General features: G+C 37.9%; 1 protein-coding gene across 5 annotated transcripts in view; it reads right to left on the reverse strand.

The window, feature by feature from the left end:
• CARMIL1 (capping protein regulator and myosin 1 linker 1) overlaps window positions 1-16,761 on the reverse strand; it is a 256,423-nt gene that overhangs the window by 113,339 nt on the left and 126,323 nt on the right. For all 5 annotated transcript variants that reach the window (XM_084621879.1, XM_084621876.1, XM_084621880.1 and 2 more), the window contains exons 9-12: window positions 13,453-13,528; window positions 8,863-8,951; window positions 5,695-5,789; window positions 147-233 (exon numbers count right to left, since the gene is read on the reverse strand). In XM_084621879.1, the coding sequence (XP_084478005.1) occupies window positions 147-233; window positions 5,695-5,789; window positions 8,863-8,951; window positions 13,453-13,528 (347 nt within the window). The remainder of the gene's footprint in view (window positions 1-146; window positions 234-5,694; window positions 5,790-8,862; window positions 8,952-13,452; window positions 13,529-16,761) is intronic.

Genomic DNA, 16,761 nt, shown 5'->3' on the forward strand with positions numbered 1-16,761 from the left:
TAGGCAAATTAGACAGAGAGAAATAATCCAGTACACAAGAAATTATTTTACAATTATATAACAACAGGATCCATCACTACCAAAAATGTTTCATTTTACTCATTCACCAAATAGAGAAAAAGTGCAGGGTTAAGTACAAAACATACCTTTAGGTGACAATGAGGTTTTAGATAAATTTAAATGTTTCAGTCCCTTCGGGAGTTTGGCAAACTGGATACTTAGAGAGGACACACCTGTTTGAAGGGGGGAAAAAAAGAGCGTAAAAGTTTGTAGTTTTTTTGATGGCAAGTGGCTTTCAGGATTCTGAACCACTGGTATAAAAATAGACCACACAGTGAAAGTAAAAGGAGTGTAGGGTGTTCAACACCTCACAAACACAATTCAATTTCTTCTAGGGTTGGCCCAAAGATGTAGATGACAACCACCTCAAGTCCTTTTTACTTTAACATGCTTAAAGCTACCCAGTGCGTGCTTAAGTTTTTGAGGACCAAGGGTCAAAGAGAAGGTAATGTGTGTGCCATGACGTCAGCACATGGATAGTTTGAGAGCTTTATGGTTCCGCCACAGGAAAATGATAATGAAGTTAAATACAACAGTAGTGAATGTGCAGCTTCCCCAGTAATAAGGATCTCTTTGGGTCTATTGAAAAAAAGGTCAAGGTTCAACAGAGTTTCGTTAATATAGGTTAGCTAACCTTGACCTCTCTTCCTAACTGAGTCAAACCCTTTCTTCAGTAGATAAACAGGCAAAGGCGTTGCTGAAAAAGGACTGAAGTATTTTGTACAGCTGAACTAGTACTGCAGAGCAGTGTGTGTTTTGTATAAAATAATTCTGATGCAGGTAACATAGCAGAGAACTTGCTTTAGGAATCTGAAGCCTCCATTCTAGTCATAATGGTCACTTATCTCATTTAATTAGACTGATAAATATATACTGGCTGTTATACAGTCTCAAAATCACATAATAGACCATTTCCTGAATAAAAAAAGAATTAGGGCTCTGGCACCAACTATATTACTCAGCACCATTTTGCTGAAAGAAGAAACACAAAAGCCCAATTTCTCACTCTGAGGTTCTGCATTCCATAAATGTATTTTCTATTTTTAAATGGGTGATGGAATATTTAAGGAGACACCTGCTCAGTAACGATTGAACCAATTTATAAAATATTCATTACCAGAAGAAATCTATCAACAAGTAAACTGCAGCAATGCAATGAGGTGTGACATATACTTCTCTGTACCAGATCACAGGTTATAATCCAGCTAAGCTTTCCTGGGGGGAACATATATCTCTTTAAAAAGAATACACTTGCCTCTGTGCCAAAACCCAAAATGGATAATAAAAAAAAGCTAATATTGAAGTTTACTTCAATGGACATAGAAATATTTTTTCTATATTTATCATATGGTTTTATCTATCTACCTTAAGTATATAAGTGGTTATACTTCAGACATTTGTGGAATTTTTGTTTCAAGGTTTTTTTGTTGTTTCTAAAAGTGCGGTTGGCATGTATACTGCCGATACATGGAGCTTTCACAGACTGTCCAAAACTCCAGGCCATATTTTGTGTATATGGTTAAGTTGTTGCCATGAGGATGCATTACTTTGGCTACTGTAAAAATACAATAGTAACTGGATGTATTCACCAACTTATTGCAAGAACAAATTCAGGTTATTTTATGAGAATATGCAAGTAACTGCACTTCACCTCTGTAGGAATTTATTGTTAGAGAAAACAAGGTGAAAAATACCTGGGATTATTTAACAAACATTTGCTTCTGGAGAAATTTCAATGAAGCACCGATTGACAATGTTTTAAACATTTTATTAACTAGTGAAATTTATTTTACATTTCCTTCCGTTTTTGTTTGAAAAAAGAGGTGGTTATTTTTGTATGGATAAGGTGTCTGTACATTGCTTAAAAACCCTTGTGACAATAGACTCAATACAGCACACTAAGATCAGGAATAAAAATCAACCCCAACTGAAGGCAGAAACAAAATATTTCTCTTGACATAAAAACCCATGCAAAGAATCTCACAAATTTTGCAAAAAACATTAAAGATGATGCAGGTATAATTTTGGACCTGCTAATCCTGGGTCATATTTAATTCTAGTGACTACTGGGTTGGGATCCTTGATACATTTTCTTTCCCAACTACACTTTACAAATCTCTTCAGCTCCACTGAAGTAAGAGACTCAAGTATTAAAAGCTTTTAAGCTACAGCCTCAGGATTTTATGTTCTCTGGCAGGTCCTCTCCACTTCTTGGTTGTAGCTGGTTCTCTGCAGGAGGCTTAAAAGCCAAATATGATTTTGATAATAAAAGGGCAGAAAGGAGGAGGGAAGGCAGTATGAGGAGAGTAAATAGTGTTCTGTTGCACCTGGGCTATTTATTGGAGTGTAGCAAATATCCTTTCCCCTTCTCTCACACTACAGCCAACGAAATTTCTAATCCAGTCAGCACCACCCACATTAGTTGCTGAGATCTTATAGCAGGGGTGGGAAAACTATGGCCCACGAGCTCCCGCTGGGGAGTGGGGTCTGGGGCTTTCCCTTTCCTGGCTGGGGTGCTGGGTCGGGAGCCGCAGCACAGGGCTTGGCCCCTGTCCTCCAGCCAGGGCGATGGGTCGGTGGTTGCACCACGTGGCTCCCGGAAGCCACAGCATGGCCCCGCTCTGGCTCCTACGCACTCCAATGGCCCCCTCCAGTGCTCCAATGGGAGCTGCAGGAGCAGTGCCTGCAGATGGGGCAGCATGCAGAGCCACCTGGCCATACCTCTGCATAGGAGCTGGAGAAGGGGCATACCACTGCTTCCAGGAGCCGCTTAAGGTAAGCGCCACTCAGAGCCGGCACTCCTCAGCCTCTCCCCATGCCCCAACTCCCTGCCCCAGCCCTGATCCCCCTCCCACTCTCCAAACCCCTCAGTCCCAGCCCAGAGCACCCTCCTATACCCCAAACTCCTCATCACCAGCCCCACTCCAGAGCCCACACCCCCTCTGGCAACCCAACCCAAATTCTGTGAGCATTCATGGTCCACCATACAATTTCTATTCCCCAATGTGGCCCTCAGACCAAAAAGTTTGCCCACCCCTGTCTTATAGCCTCATCAGCATGAGGCCCTGGGAGCCAGTGAGCTAGGACCTAGGAAAGGTAATAGTAGAGAAAAACAAACTCAGTGGAGCCATTCAAGTCTTCGAGCAGCAGGAGACTGAATTTTTTAAATCAGACTGCACCTTCAGGCAACATACAACAAAACCGGTGTCAGTTCCAGTAACAAAGCAGGAGAGAACAACCAAGCTGCAACCCGGAATACAAGGAGAGCTTGATAAAAAGACAAAAGTACAGAGATGATTTTGAACATTAAGGTGTTTAAAAGAAACCAAGGGTGAAATCCTGGCCCCATTCAAGCCAGAAGGGTCAGGATTTCATTTCTAGACTGCCAATACACTCCACAGGTACCTCTCAAAATCTGACAGTGTAATGAAGGGAATCCAACCATGATTTAACGCATTGTTCATAGTACAAAGCCATTACACTCAGCACGGTTTTTTTTAAACAGACACTAATTGTTAAATCTCAAGCAAATAAAATATTATTTTGGCATTATCTTCACACAAACACCTGTTCTGATCTTCTATTCGAGTAATCATACAATATATTTACTTGCGCTCAATAAGGTTAAAAAAATATCAATCTATTTTAACCGTGGAAAATTACTCATTCCCTCCCTTATCATTCACACAACGGAAAACTACTACTACTACTACTGAATACTCTGATTGTTACATAATAACCTGGTAAACTCCAGTTCGTGTTGATGTGACAAGTTAAAAACAGAGATGTTTTCCATATTCCCTATCTGTAATTAACTATGATTTTGCATACATCTTTCTTATGACAAAGTCATATTGTTTCTTCCATTCGCGCACACAATCTCAAGTACAATTTGCACACAAAAGAGATCAGAACTCCTGAACAGGTCTTATTTTGAATTGAATGAAATGCAACATTTGCATACGGAAATTATATTTAATGTCTCTGCAATTTAAAATAGCCAAGTAACTTATTTAATTTCCGCATTTTTAAGAAGACTAAACTTTTAACTGAACGTTCAGCCGAAAAGATTTAACTAAGAAGAAACTGGTCAAAATCCAAGTTTGTACATCCATAATTAACTATTTTGCCTACATTTTCTCTTGTACGTCATTACTTCTGTATGTTTTGAACTGTTCTTTTTGTAGCATGTGAAATACCCAGCCTGACTTATAGACAAAAGATCTTCCATTATATCAAGTCTGCTTATGCTTTTTTTTTTAAATAAAAAAGGAACACAGTGAGCTTTCCTTTTAACCAACCTAAATTCAATTATTAAAAAACAAAATCAACAACTTGTACAAAATGTGACAGCCTTTTTCTTCCTCATGACTATTTATTGTAAAGAAGTTAATGTGGTTACTACAAAGAGCTTTGGCTGGTCAAAATTGTTCAAAAAAGGCTTTTCAAATTATATGGAAATGTTCATGAAAAATATTCCCATTGTTTGAAATTCTGATTTCTCAACTAAACAATTTGAAATAAAAAATAATTTTGATTCATTTTGAAACAGTAGAATCCAACTAAAACATTTTCAAATTTGTGGGGGGATCTCCGACACACACCTTTCCCACTGTACAGAGAAAGGGAGATGGGGAGACTAACCCCCCCACATCCGTCTTCCAGTGATAAATGAAATTTTTTTGTTTTGAATTGTTTCCTCAAAAAACAATATGAAACAAAAGGTTTCACAGAACAGAATTCCTGTTTTTCAAGCAGCCCTACAAGTGATGTATTAAGGATGTGATCATGAGAATGCCCGTTGCATGAAATGCCTACGTGAAGTAAACAGGAATTCCATAGGCAGGGTACTTCCAGGATCAAGCTTAGACTGAACATTTTATTTTAATTTAAAAATACAATTTTCAGTTTTTAGGGTGGTGGGTGGAAAGAGGAGAAAGAAGAGATGGGAGTGACTTGAGTCTAAACTGAAATTTCTTGGAAATTAGGGCCTAGATTCAGCAAAGCTGAATCTTTAAGCATGTGCTTGTCTCTTGTTTTGCTGAAAAGGGACAGACTTATGTAGATGCTCAGTGTAAGGGCTGCACTGATGGGGCTAAATTTTTTGCAATATTGAACACTAGAAGGGAGCTCAAAAAATTGACAGCTTCAATGCACTTAGAAATATTTATATATGCACAGATGAATTAAAGAGGTAGTTCTAGCTGCTAGAAAATATCTGGAATATATAACGCAAGGAACAAAGTTGTGTCTCACTCTCAGATGGGCCTTAAACCAATTCTATTACTTTTTAGAATAAAGTATTTGAAACCCTTTCTTCTCTCTCCACCCCAGGCACAGTGCTTCACCCCCCATCAGTTATCTTAAAAGTGATCTCTGTGAAGCCAAACAAGCCCAACTTTAATTAAATCCATGGTTACACTAAAACCATTCAACACCTATTGGTAAATCTCAAACTAATTGACATTTACAAACTAAAAGAAGAAAAGCAATTCTCACTGACCTATGAGCAACAGATATTTACGATGCAATTACACCAAGTACAATGCTCTATTATTCAGGCAAAGGGGAATGAAGTAGCACTAATCCTATTACTCTGACTGTATAAAAGGAAAAATGTAAATGTTATAGTACCTCTGTCCTCAAGAGGGTTGCTAGCAAGGTTAATTGTATGAAGTCCTGAGTTAGGATTATGGGTTAGGGCATTGGCCAGTTTCTGTGCAAAATCTCTGCAAGAAAATAAAACAAAAGAAGACTATTATATTATCTCCTACATTAACACCATATTCAGAGGCTTAAAATGACCCAATTACTGGAATGAATGGAAATGGCCAAATTTACCAGTTGCAAACATGTACAATATTTCCCTTAGTCACATCTATTTATACAATTTGCTGCCTTTCAACAGCAATCTTTTATTTATACATTATCCAATATTACACTAAAGGATGCCCATCCTAGCTCTGAATGCCTTTGAGATTATATATATTATAAAAAACAAACATAGCAAAATAGGAGTTATAAAACAAACTGTCCAAAGCAGCCCCATTTCTCCCTCCGACCACATCATTTGATCATCATGTGATCAGTACAGTTTAATCACCAGCATGCTTTCCCAGAAATCCTGCCCTCATGTGCATCAGTTCCCCATCAGTACCTGCTCAAACAAATAGGCTTTGCAGCATATCCAGAAGGTCAACAAACAGACACTCATTAAGGAGAAGGTGCTGTGTATTGGCAGGGCCTATACCGTTTTGAGCTTTAACAACTTTTTACAACTAATTTCCTCCTTCATTCTTCTCTTACCCCTTAGCCACTGTTATCACCACATTTTTGTCTGTCTTAGGGCTTGATTCAACACTCCACCCTAATTTATGTCCCTTCCTCATAGTGCCATACCCATGGACCGAAATTTCCTAACATACCCCTCCTTCCCTTTAGTGATGGAAGGGTGGCACTGACCAGGAAACCATCCAGCCAACTCTGCCAGATTTCTGCCAGCAGACAGGTCCCCATACACAAGGGTTATGCTCCCGTGGCTGCCACTTTAAGGTGACAAGCCTTGCCAAACCAAAGAATCCAGTCCTCTGGTTATTATATGCACCCCATTCTTCCAATGTGGGCTACATAGTTATTGTACCTTATTTCAGCCAACTCACTAAGCTTCTACTGCAGTGTCTCTACTCATCATTTTTCCTTTTCAACTAAAAGCCAATAGCCTTACTAGATAAGTTCTGTCCCAATTACCCATCTAAATAGTTATCAAAATGCCACTTTCTGCTTTACATAGGGACAAAGAGCGATCTATCCTCTTTATGTTAGGATACTACAGCAGTGGTTCTCAACCAGGGGTATGTGTACCCCTGTGCACAGAGATCTTCCACGGGGTATCTCAACTCATCTAGATATTTGCCTTGTTTTACAACAGGCTACATATAAAGCATTAGCGAAGTCAGTACAAACTAAAATTTCATACAATGACTTGTTTATATGGTTCTATACTGAAATGTAAGTACAATATTATTTTCCATTTGATTTATTTTATAATTATATGGTAAAAATGAAAAAGTAAACAATTTTTCAGGAATAGTGTGCTGTGATACTTGTATTTTTATGTCTGATGAAAGCAAGTAGTTTTTAAATTACATGAAACTTGGGGTACTCAAGACAAATTAGTCTTCTGAAAGGGGTACAGTAGTCTGGAAAATACTTCCCTGTATTACAGATTTGGGATAAAATTTTCAAAAGCACATAGAGTGACTTGTGTCCCATTAAAAGGTAATGGGACTTAGGCACTTTTGAAATTTACCCTTAGTAGCATTTCTCAACTTTGACTATGAAAGTGGTCATAACTCCCTAAAAATGCTTTGTCTGTAGCCTATGCCAAGTGAGGATAGCCAGTATCAATGGGATGAATACCTTTCTTCCCAGCAAAGAGACATTATAACCTGCAGAACTGACAAATACACCTTTACAGGGACAGATAGCTAATGCTGATTACAGCAGAGAAAGACAAGGTCAACATGCCAAGTACTCTGAATGTATATGGTGCTACAAAATCAAAAGTCTTAGGGATGATTGTCAGTCAAGCTCTATTAAAGTCAAAACCAGACCTATATATGACAAGTTAATGAAGGCAACGTGCAATGACAGTCAATAACCTTATAATAGTATCAAAATGTTATTTCTGTGTAAAATGACACAAAATATGAAGAAATTAATGACACAGTCAGTTACTTGTTACACTTTGAATGATGGACATTAAGGGACTGGACTGGGGATCAGGAGATGTGTTTAATTCCAACCTCTACCACAGACTTCGAGTGACCTGTGGAAAGTCACTTAATCCCTAGTGCTTAAATTTCCCATTTGCAAAACAAGGATAATACTTCCTTTTTCCCACCCTTTGTCTGGCTTGTCTATTTAGATTAATAATTCATTGAAGCAAGGACTGTCTCTTACTATCTGACTGTCCAACTCCTAGCACAATGGGTTTGAGCAACTACATGCTATTCCAATTCTAATACAGAAGTGTGTGCTCCAAAGAGCCACAGCAAATCCTAGTTTACAAATTGAACTTTTGGGCTAATTCCTAGAGATTGTAAGAATCTGCTGTCTCTCTCACAAGAAATGGAGGTGGTTAAGGTACTGAAATAGTGCTGGAGTATTTAAGCGTGAAATTGCATTATTTCTAAAAGTTTTCATTTTTTAATGACTATTGCAAGAGGTCTATTTTTTGTTTGCTTTTCAAGTACCACAAGTAAAAATACAGAGAAGTACATTTTGTAGTTTGAATATTAGGATATATTCATTTTATCTTAACAGGCTGTGTGTCCCACCAACATAAACATCCATACCGCAATCTGTTGTCCAATAGTATTCCTTATTATAGTAAGAAACTGAACATAGCGTTTTCTAAAAGATCAAGTTTTTCATATCAACGTTGGCAACTAAGTTTTGAGAGGAAATCATGAGGTATTTGAGGTTCAAATCACTTCTAAAACTGTCTGTTCTGCACAGCTACCAACTGTTCAGCCAGCTTCCTTGTTTGTAAAGAAACAAATAAGTAGAAGGTAGACAATTTTCAATTTTCATTTTCATAGGTGCTAACACATGTAGCCCCCAGAGACTCCAATGGAGTTTGTGAACACTTACAACCTCTGAAAAATATGACCATGAGCTCTTTGGAACAGGGTTGTAATTTTTGTATTAGCTATTTTACCAATTCTATCACAGAGTCTACTTTCTACAGTCCTATGGGTAAATCATAACTAACGTAATTTTTTTTAAAAAATTACTTACGTTCTAAGCCCGGCATTCTCTAATACCAATTCTTCCAATCGATTGGATCTACTCACCACTCTCAGGATCTGCTCACAGACATCAGTGGACTGCCATGAAAATGATATAAAATATTACTAAAGCAAAAACATTCTTACATCACTGAAAATATACAGCTGTAAGCTAGGAATAGCCTCACATAATGAGGCCCTGGCCATAACTGGGTCTCCTAGGTGTCACCACAATACAAAAAATAAATAATAGTAGCAGAAGCCTCCAAAACCCAGTAGGAGGACGTACGATAGAATCTTTCCCAAATGAATTATTGCTAAGTGGGAAATTGGTAAGTAAGAGGCAAACTAACAGAGTCACTCAAGGTGTAGGCCAACAAAACAGGACAAAACCTTATTTCCGACAGAAAAACCATGTGATTAATAACATTACTTATTTAAAAACTTTGTGTCCATGATACTCTTTTACAGAACAGACATAATTAATAAGCCTGAACTAGAATGACCACAAAACCAGAAACAGGAGTATCATAATGCAGACCCACAAGGGACACATTCTGGCTGCAGGCACTCCATGAAAGAGCTTTGTGGTTGGGGAGTGTGCTCTGGGAATTTTAGTGTGGATCCTGCTAACCCACATAGAGCCATTACACACCCCACCACGTTTACATTAGTCATGTTTTGTAATAAGTAATTTGCATGGGCAGTTGTAGGATCCACGATGAGCCAAAACACTAGAGTAAAATAATGCTGCTTTTATGCTATTAATTTGCTAATGTTGGAGAGGGTAAAAGTGAAGAGAGAAATTTTGTACTTTTAAAATTTTACTGCAGCTGTGATCCCAAGAGCTATACAACAAATAATACTATCGCCTCACTTGTATTTTATTCTTTGTTTTGCTTTTGAACTCTGTGGTCCCCCAACACACAAAATCAAGGTTCCATTAGAGGTCTGAAACTGAGCTTTTGTCATGACCATGACAGCTAAGATGATTTTGCTCAGGCCAATAAATCATTCCCCATTAAAAGTGCCCCCACGACACTGGTATTGGGGTCTGAGAGTTTATGCTTCTATCTGGTGTCTGACCCCACAGCTCAATCAATTTCTAAGGCTAAATTTCTTAGCCTTTTAGCTTTTCAGTATAGTTCTTAACTCATTTAAAAAAACCAAAACCTCTACAACACAGAGGGGAGAAAAATCTACTTTCAGTCCTCCTTTTAAATAATGCAGATTGTACTGGTGTTTTAAGGACTGTCACTTTTCTATCACCACAGGCATGGATTCTGCACTCTATTTTTTAGGTAACTCAGAATATGATCAATGTTGGTTTACCAGTGTGATTACAAAGAAGTGCTTTAATCGGTTGGTGAGAAAGGTACAGTTATGTCTACCAAAGACAGTGTCATAGTGGGAGATGCAAAGAGCAGTACATAGTATTGATTCTGGATTTGTTTTTCTTAAACTGGCTCTCTGTAATGACATTATAACATGGATTTAGCAATCAATCATCTTTTGTATTATCCTCCAGATATTTTTGACTGCCAGTTTCAGTGCATGGAATTAAGGAGTTACATTAAGAACTGCCTTTATTTTAGAGCTGTACAAAACTTGCTAATTGGATTCAACCAGTTTCAGCAAATCAAAGCCACTAGGTTCTGTTTGCTAAGATTGTGTCCCCTGTGGTTTGTTTGAAAAGTTTTATGTTTGTACAAACCCCAGAATGCCAAAGAAACCTCAAGAAAATCCCAGCAAAATAAAACAGTTTCCTAAAGAAACCATAGTTGTATCACTCTTTCCCTCTATATAGATTCTCTAATACACCCCCTCCCCAAACACGGCCCCATGTCCCTCATCATCACTTTGCCCCACCAGCAACCCCTTCAGGTGCCTTTTTGGTGGGCCTCAGTTGGTTGACTGAGCCCATCACTGGCTCACTCCCAGATTTTCAGGCGATGGACATCAACTAAGCTTGTTATTAAACCCCTCCACACAAACGTCCATATTGGTGTCCTGAGAAAAGGACAAATGTCTGACAGCAACCCTAATCAGCTATGGAACAGGAAATAGTCTGAGCACTGCTGATTTTTAGGTTTCCATGCTAAAAGGTTTCACACCACTGTAGCTAGCTTAGTTATCATGAAAACAAAAGGGCTAATTGTCACTCAAATTGAGAGACAAGGTGGAATAGGTACTATCGTTTTTGGACCAACTTCTGTAAGCAAGAGAGACAAGCTTTCGAGCTTGGCACTTTCTACCCTGGCACTTTCATTGTTAAAACTTTTGTCGCTCAGAAGTATGAAAAAACCACCCCCCTGAATGACAAAAGTTTTAATGACGAATAGCACCAGGTGGACAGCGCTTCGGCAATGGGAGATGCTCTCTCCTGGCAACAAAGAGCAGCTACACTGCACACTTTATAACAGCACGGCTGCAGCGGCACAGCCATGCCGTTAAGGCGTGCAGTGTAGACATGACCTACACAGAGCTCTTCTTCAAGCCTGGGAAAGGAAGTGTCATAGCTAAACACCAGGTGGAACAGATTGTTTAGCATAAGCAGTTAACACATATCCTAAGGAACCATTCAAGGTAGACTGGCCCATTAACACCTCTTGCATTCAAGAGACAAAAAAAGAGGGTTAGTGGATTACAGATTGTTGTAATAAGCCATAAATCCAGAGTCTTTATTCAGTCCATGATTTTTAGTATCTAGCAGAGTTATGAATTAAAGCATCCAGGTTTATCTTTGAAAGCATTGTGTAGCTTTCTTTTGAGGATGAGAACTGATAGGTCAGACAGTGATCACTTTGTGAAAAACGTACCCACAGGAGCTCTGTGTGACTCAAAAGCTTGTCTCTCTTCCAACAGAAGTTGGTCCAAGAAAAGATATTACCTCTCCTACCTTGTCTCTCTTAATATCCTGGGACCAAAATGGATACAACTACACTGCATATTCCAACTGAGAGTCAGATAAGGCGGTACGAAGTAGAACTCGTTGAAAGATTGGATATTTTACCCTGCAGAAAATTTTGACAAAATTAAGACAAAAGTTTAGTTATCTATATTTTCAACATAAAATTTTGATTTTGGCAGAAATGCAAATACCCAAAGTTTTCAGCTAAAAATCAAAGATTCCAATTTAAAAATGCTGCTGTAGTACCTCATGGGAGTTGTAGTTTGGATACCTTATGTTCCCATTCTCCTCTATAGGGCAGATTCCCTGGTCAGAATACGTCTCTCATGATGCACCACAGTCCCCCTCTTGGTGAGGGGTGCATCATTGGAGATGTAGTCCAGCTAGGAACCCAGGCCCACAGAGGAGAATAGGGACATGAGGCATCAGAACTTCAAATCCCATTAAATACTGTAGTGGGATGTCCACATCGAACTATTCCATCATTAGTAGAAATAGCACAGTCTTTGGGTGCTTGCGGGGTTTTGGTTTTTCTGAAGAAAAATGGAATTTTCCACAGAAAGCAGACACTTCTTGAGAATTTTTTTTTTTTTTGACAAAAACCCAATTTTCCATCACAAGCAATTTTGATGGAAAATTTTTGACCAGCCCTAATACTGAGCAAGCCTCTCTGAATAGCTTTAACAATATACTTCAGTTGAGGCTTGCAATACCACACTATTTCAGTTTCAGTCCTGAGTCTCTGAAGCAGAGACTACCTATTGTGCCACATGCTTTGGTGGTGGTTTTATGATACTAGAACAAGATAACCCAGCTCAACTCCACCTCACTTTAACGACAGGATTTGAAACTAGGTCTCCAAAGAAGAAAGCAAAGTGCACTTTCTACATTTATTCTTAAGCCTCTTAAAGTTATTTTCAGATACCACAGCTTTCAGTACATCACTAGCAATCAGGTTTTCATGTAATGTGACACTACTGAGGGAAAAGCTACAAGCAAATTTTTGAGGTCAATAACTTTGCACCAATTCACATTAGCAGAGAATTTGGTCCTTCATTTTTAAGATCCCCAGACTCCAATCCTAGATCTGAAGAAAGATTTTTGGGCAGGTGTGAAAAACAATGCGTCTGGGAGGATTAACCTTCACTTTTTAAATAAAGCTATTTTGATGTATTAAGTTTAAAGTCATCTAATAATCAGCCATTTTTAACAGCTTCTTCCAGTCCAGCTTGCTGGTTTGGTGGAACAATGTAATTATCTTACATTATTACATATTTATGATTATATCTGACTGTCTTCACTACAAGAAAGTGGATGCTTCTTTTAATCAGGATGTAATGCAGAGTGAGAGGAAAGCCTACTTTCACAGTGCAGGAGCAGTGCAAACACAATCCAAATATCCCTTACCCCCCCAAAAATGGTTTCTTATTTAGTCACATAGTACTGCTGAAAACAGCTAAAAATAAGCAATGAACTATTTTGTGGCATCACTATATTCAAATAAACTTTGTAAACTTTATTAACTAAATGTTATTGAAAGTTGATTTTTAGAAAAATTATTTTCCAGCAGACTAAGTCTACTCAGCTTTCCATTGATGAATGAATGCATCTTTCTGAGAAGGGTTACAGTGTGCTATAAAATACAGCAAAGTCGGATAACAGTAGATGCACCTTCATTTTATTACTTACTAATTTCAGATCCTTAGAGGACAGCTTTGTAAACCACTGATTGTATTCCAGGGCAGCAACTATAGGTATTAAGTCTCTAGAAAAAGAAAAATGTTTTTACACATTGTTCACACTTATTGTCAAGCTGGTCAGCTGAACACTTACTCTTATACTTAATTTACTTTGACTCTTTCTTAATAAATAGTCAATCATCAGGATTTTAGAAAGCTCTCCATTCTAAAAATACAAATAGTGGTGGGGGAAATCAATTGGATTTGATATGACTTGACTTAATTTTAATATGAACATTTGACTGGTCAAATAATATTCATATGAATATTTAAACCAGGAAATTGTCTGAGCTGCCATCCCTAGTCATACCTTACTTTTTTTCAGCCTATGACATATTTAAGCTTCTTAATCACCATTAATTATAGTTGAGCATGATCCTAAAAGCTTTTTGGAAGCCTGATGATTTAATATAATTCTGTGACTGACTAATTCTAGTCAGCATCTCCTTGTCTCTTCTCTCAAGTCATATTCCCAAAGGAAATAAGGGCCGTGCAAAAGGATAATGTAACTTTCAGCAAAAACCCTCTCCTAATTGTAAAAGGGATTTCACAAATGAAATTCTAAATGATTCCTGTTCCCTTATTCTAAGATTCTTAATTTGATCTGCTCCCCTTCTGTTAATTTCTCCACAAATAAACACTGATAAAGGCATGCTGTAAAAACCTTTGCATGCAACACCGGAGCAGAATAACATATCAAATATTATCATAGCATTTAGTATGCTATGTAGTACAACTCAGCAGTCAGATAATCTTTCCCTCCCCCACATTAATATATATGGACACACACACACAAATCACTCTATAAACCCTTGCCTTGCATGGTAGAAACAGGACATACAGTAGAACCTCAGAGTTATGAACACCTCAGGAAGGGAGGTTGTTCATAACTCTGGAATGTTTGCAACTCTGAAGAAAATGTAATGATTGTTCTTTCAATAGCTTATTTAATTTAAATGAAACAAGCAAAGAAACTGTTTCCTTACCTTTTTTTAAAAAAAAATTTGACCTTTCCCCATTTTTGTAGAAGTAGTTTACTACTAACACAGTACTGTACTGCATTTTCTTTTTTTGAGTCTCTGCTGCTGCCTGTGTACTTCTGGTTCCAAATGAGGTGTGTGGTTGACCGGGCAGTTCATAACTTTGGTGTTCATAACTCTGAGGTTCTACTGTAGCTACTCTACATGTAATTATTCTAAATCCTACTAGTGCTAGTGCAAACTGAACTTCAATCCTCATGGGGCATAATTTGTAAATATTAGCCTTTTTGACCGTTCTTTTGCAAGCTTTTCATCCAGGAGCATGCATTGGCAGGCATCTTCTCTGTACACACAGCTCCTCTTTCTTTTACGTTCCCCCCATTTACCTGTTTTATTTCAATCATTTTTGGCAGGGATATTAAACAAGTGTAGACTCAGATGCACCTGTGATTCTCATGAATATTTCAGACAAACATTGACTAGATTATGTTCTTTCAGGAACTGTAGATTTCTATATTCTGAAATATAAATCCATCTCTAAAGCAGTAAGAGAATATTTTGCTGCACAACATCAATGTTGTACACCAACTGTAAAGCTAATATACAAGAAGGTTATTTGTATACTCTAGCTTAGATATAGAAATATGGTACACCACAAGGAATAGGCCTATCGCCAGTGTTGTTCAATATATACATGAAATCTCTCGGTGAATTCATTTCCAAACATATAGTGCAGTATCATTGGTGTGATGATGATGATACACAAGGATTTCTCTCTTGTCCAATAGCCTCTGCAATTTTGGTCTCAGCTGTGAAGTGGTATTTGAATATTGTTAGATGTATAAATCAGGACTATTTCATCTTCAAGCCTGGAAAAACAGATGTCTTGCTGTTGACTCAGCTATACAAAACAAGCTTGTTTCTCCTGTGTGGCTCCACTTGATGGGATTAGTATGAAGGTAATGATTCAGGTTAAGAACCTTGGTGTCTCTTTTGTCATTGCCCTGGTCTTGGAAAGTTATGCATGGAACATGGTACAAACGCAGACTTATTTTTCAGTTGTGCAGTTTTTGTGTCAGGTACACATATTTACACCATAATGACCTCGCAACAGTAGCATACAAACTTTGTGGTCAGACGAGCAACTGTTACAATTCCTTCTTTGCAAGGTTTTCAGTAATGCTGCCCCATCAACCAACTACAACTTATTCAACATGATTGCTCACTCATTTGAGATATCGTGATCCTAAAAAAATCCGTTATTTAAACAACATTGTCTGCCTAAAAAGTGATGGGATAACTCTAAACTGACACTGCTGGATTTATAAATCCTTATCCTTAATTCCTGCCCCTAATTATATTCAACACCTACTCTTAGCGACTTATATGACTGATAGGAATACCTGCGCGCTCACTCAACTCAGCTGTCTAGGGCTCCTATCTTCTCACCCATCATGCCTGAAGATGGCAAGACAGTTACTTTTTACTGTGTAGAACTTGCTCCCCATGGAAATCTACCTAATTTCATCCTTCACATTTCAGAAAAACCTTAGTATATTTTTGTTAAATTTTATTTGAAAAGGTGCTTCTGAATGCTGTCAGCCCTGTGTCTATTACTTTCCCTCATTCCAATCTATTTCTTTCCTGTTCTTAATTCTCTTCTCCCCCTCACTCATTCTTGAGATTTCAATTTTTTAAAAATATTTTATAATTTTTTTATTACATTTTGTTGTGATTACATTGTATACGCTGTACAGTGACATCAGTGCTTTTGCTGGGAAATGAGAACGAATACTAAATAAAATGATTAATTATTGACCATTTCCAAAAATGGAGATTTTCCACAACCTTTCTTCACTAATTTATATTTAGCTGGTCGTATTTATAAGTTACTGTGTTAGCTACTTCACTATTGAAAAATAAAGGGTTATTTACTAAAAGAATACTGTACACAACACAAAAGCATTGAAGGGAATGCAGAAAATCTCAGCAAGTCTCAACAATGCCAAGTTTTGCCACCACATGCATGTTTTTCAACACCTCTGCCCCCAGTGTGTTTAAAAGTAGTGAGAAATCTAAATACGGAAATATTTTTAAAACAAAGAACACACGTCTCCAACTGAAGGTTGTTCACACTTTCCCCCAGACAATTCATAGGACGTTCAAACATACTAAAATATATGCTTCCCAGGTGAATATTCTGATGCAAAGCTAAGCAAGTTCTTCTCACTTTGTGTGTGTATGTGCGCGCACGCGCAAGTTAAACAATCTTTTGGTTC

The sequence above is a fragment of the Lepidochelys olivacea genome, assembly GCF_965140295.1.
Source record: "Lepidochelys olivacea isolate rLepOli2 genome assembly, chromosome: 2".
Classification (NCBI taxonomy): Eukaryota; Metazoa; Chordata; order Testudines; family Cheloniidae; genus Lepidochelys; species Lepidochelys olivacea.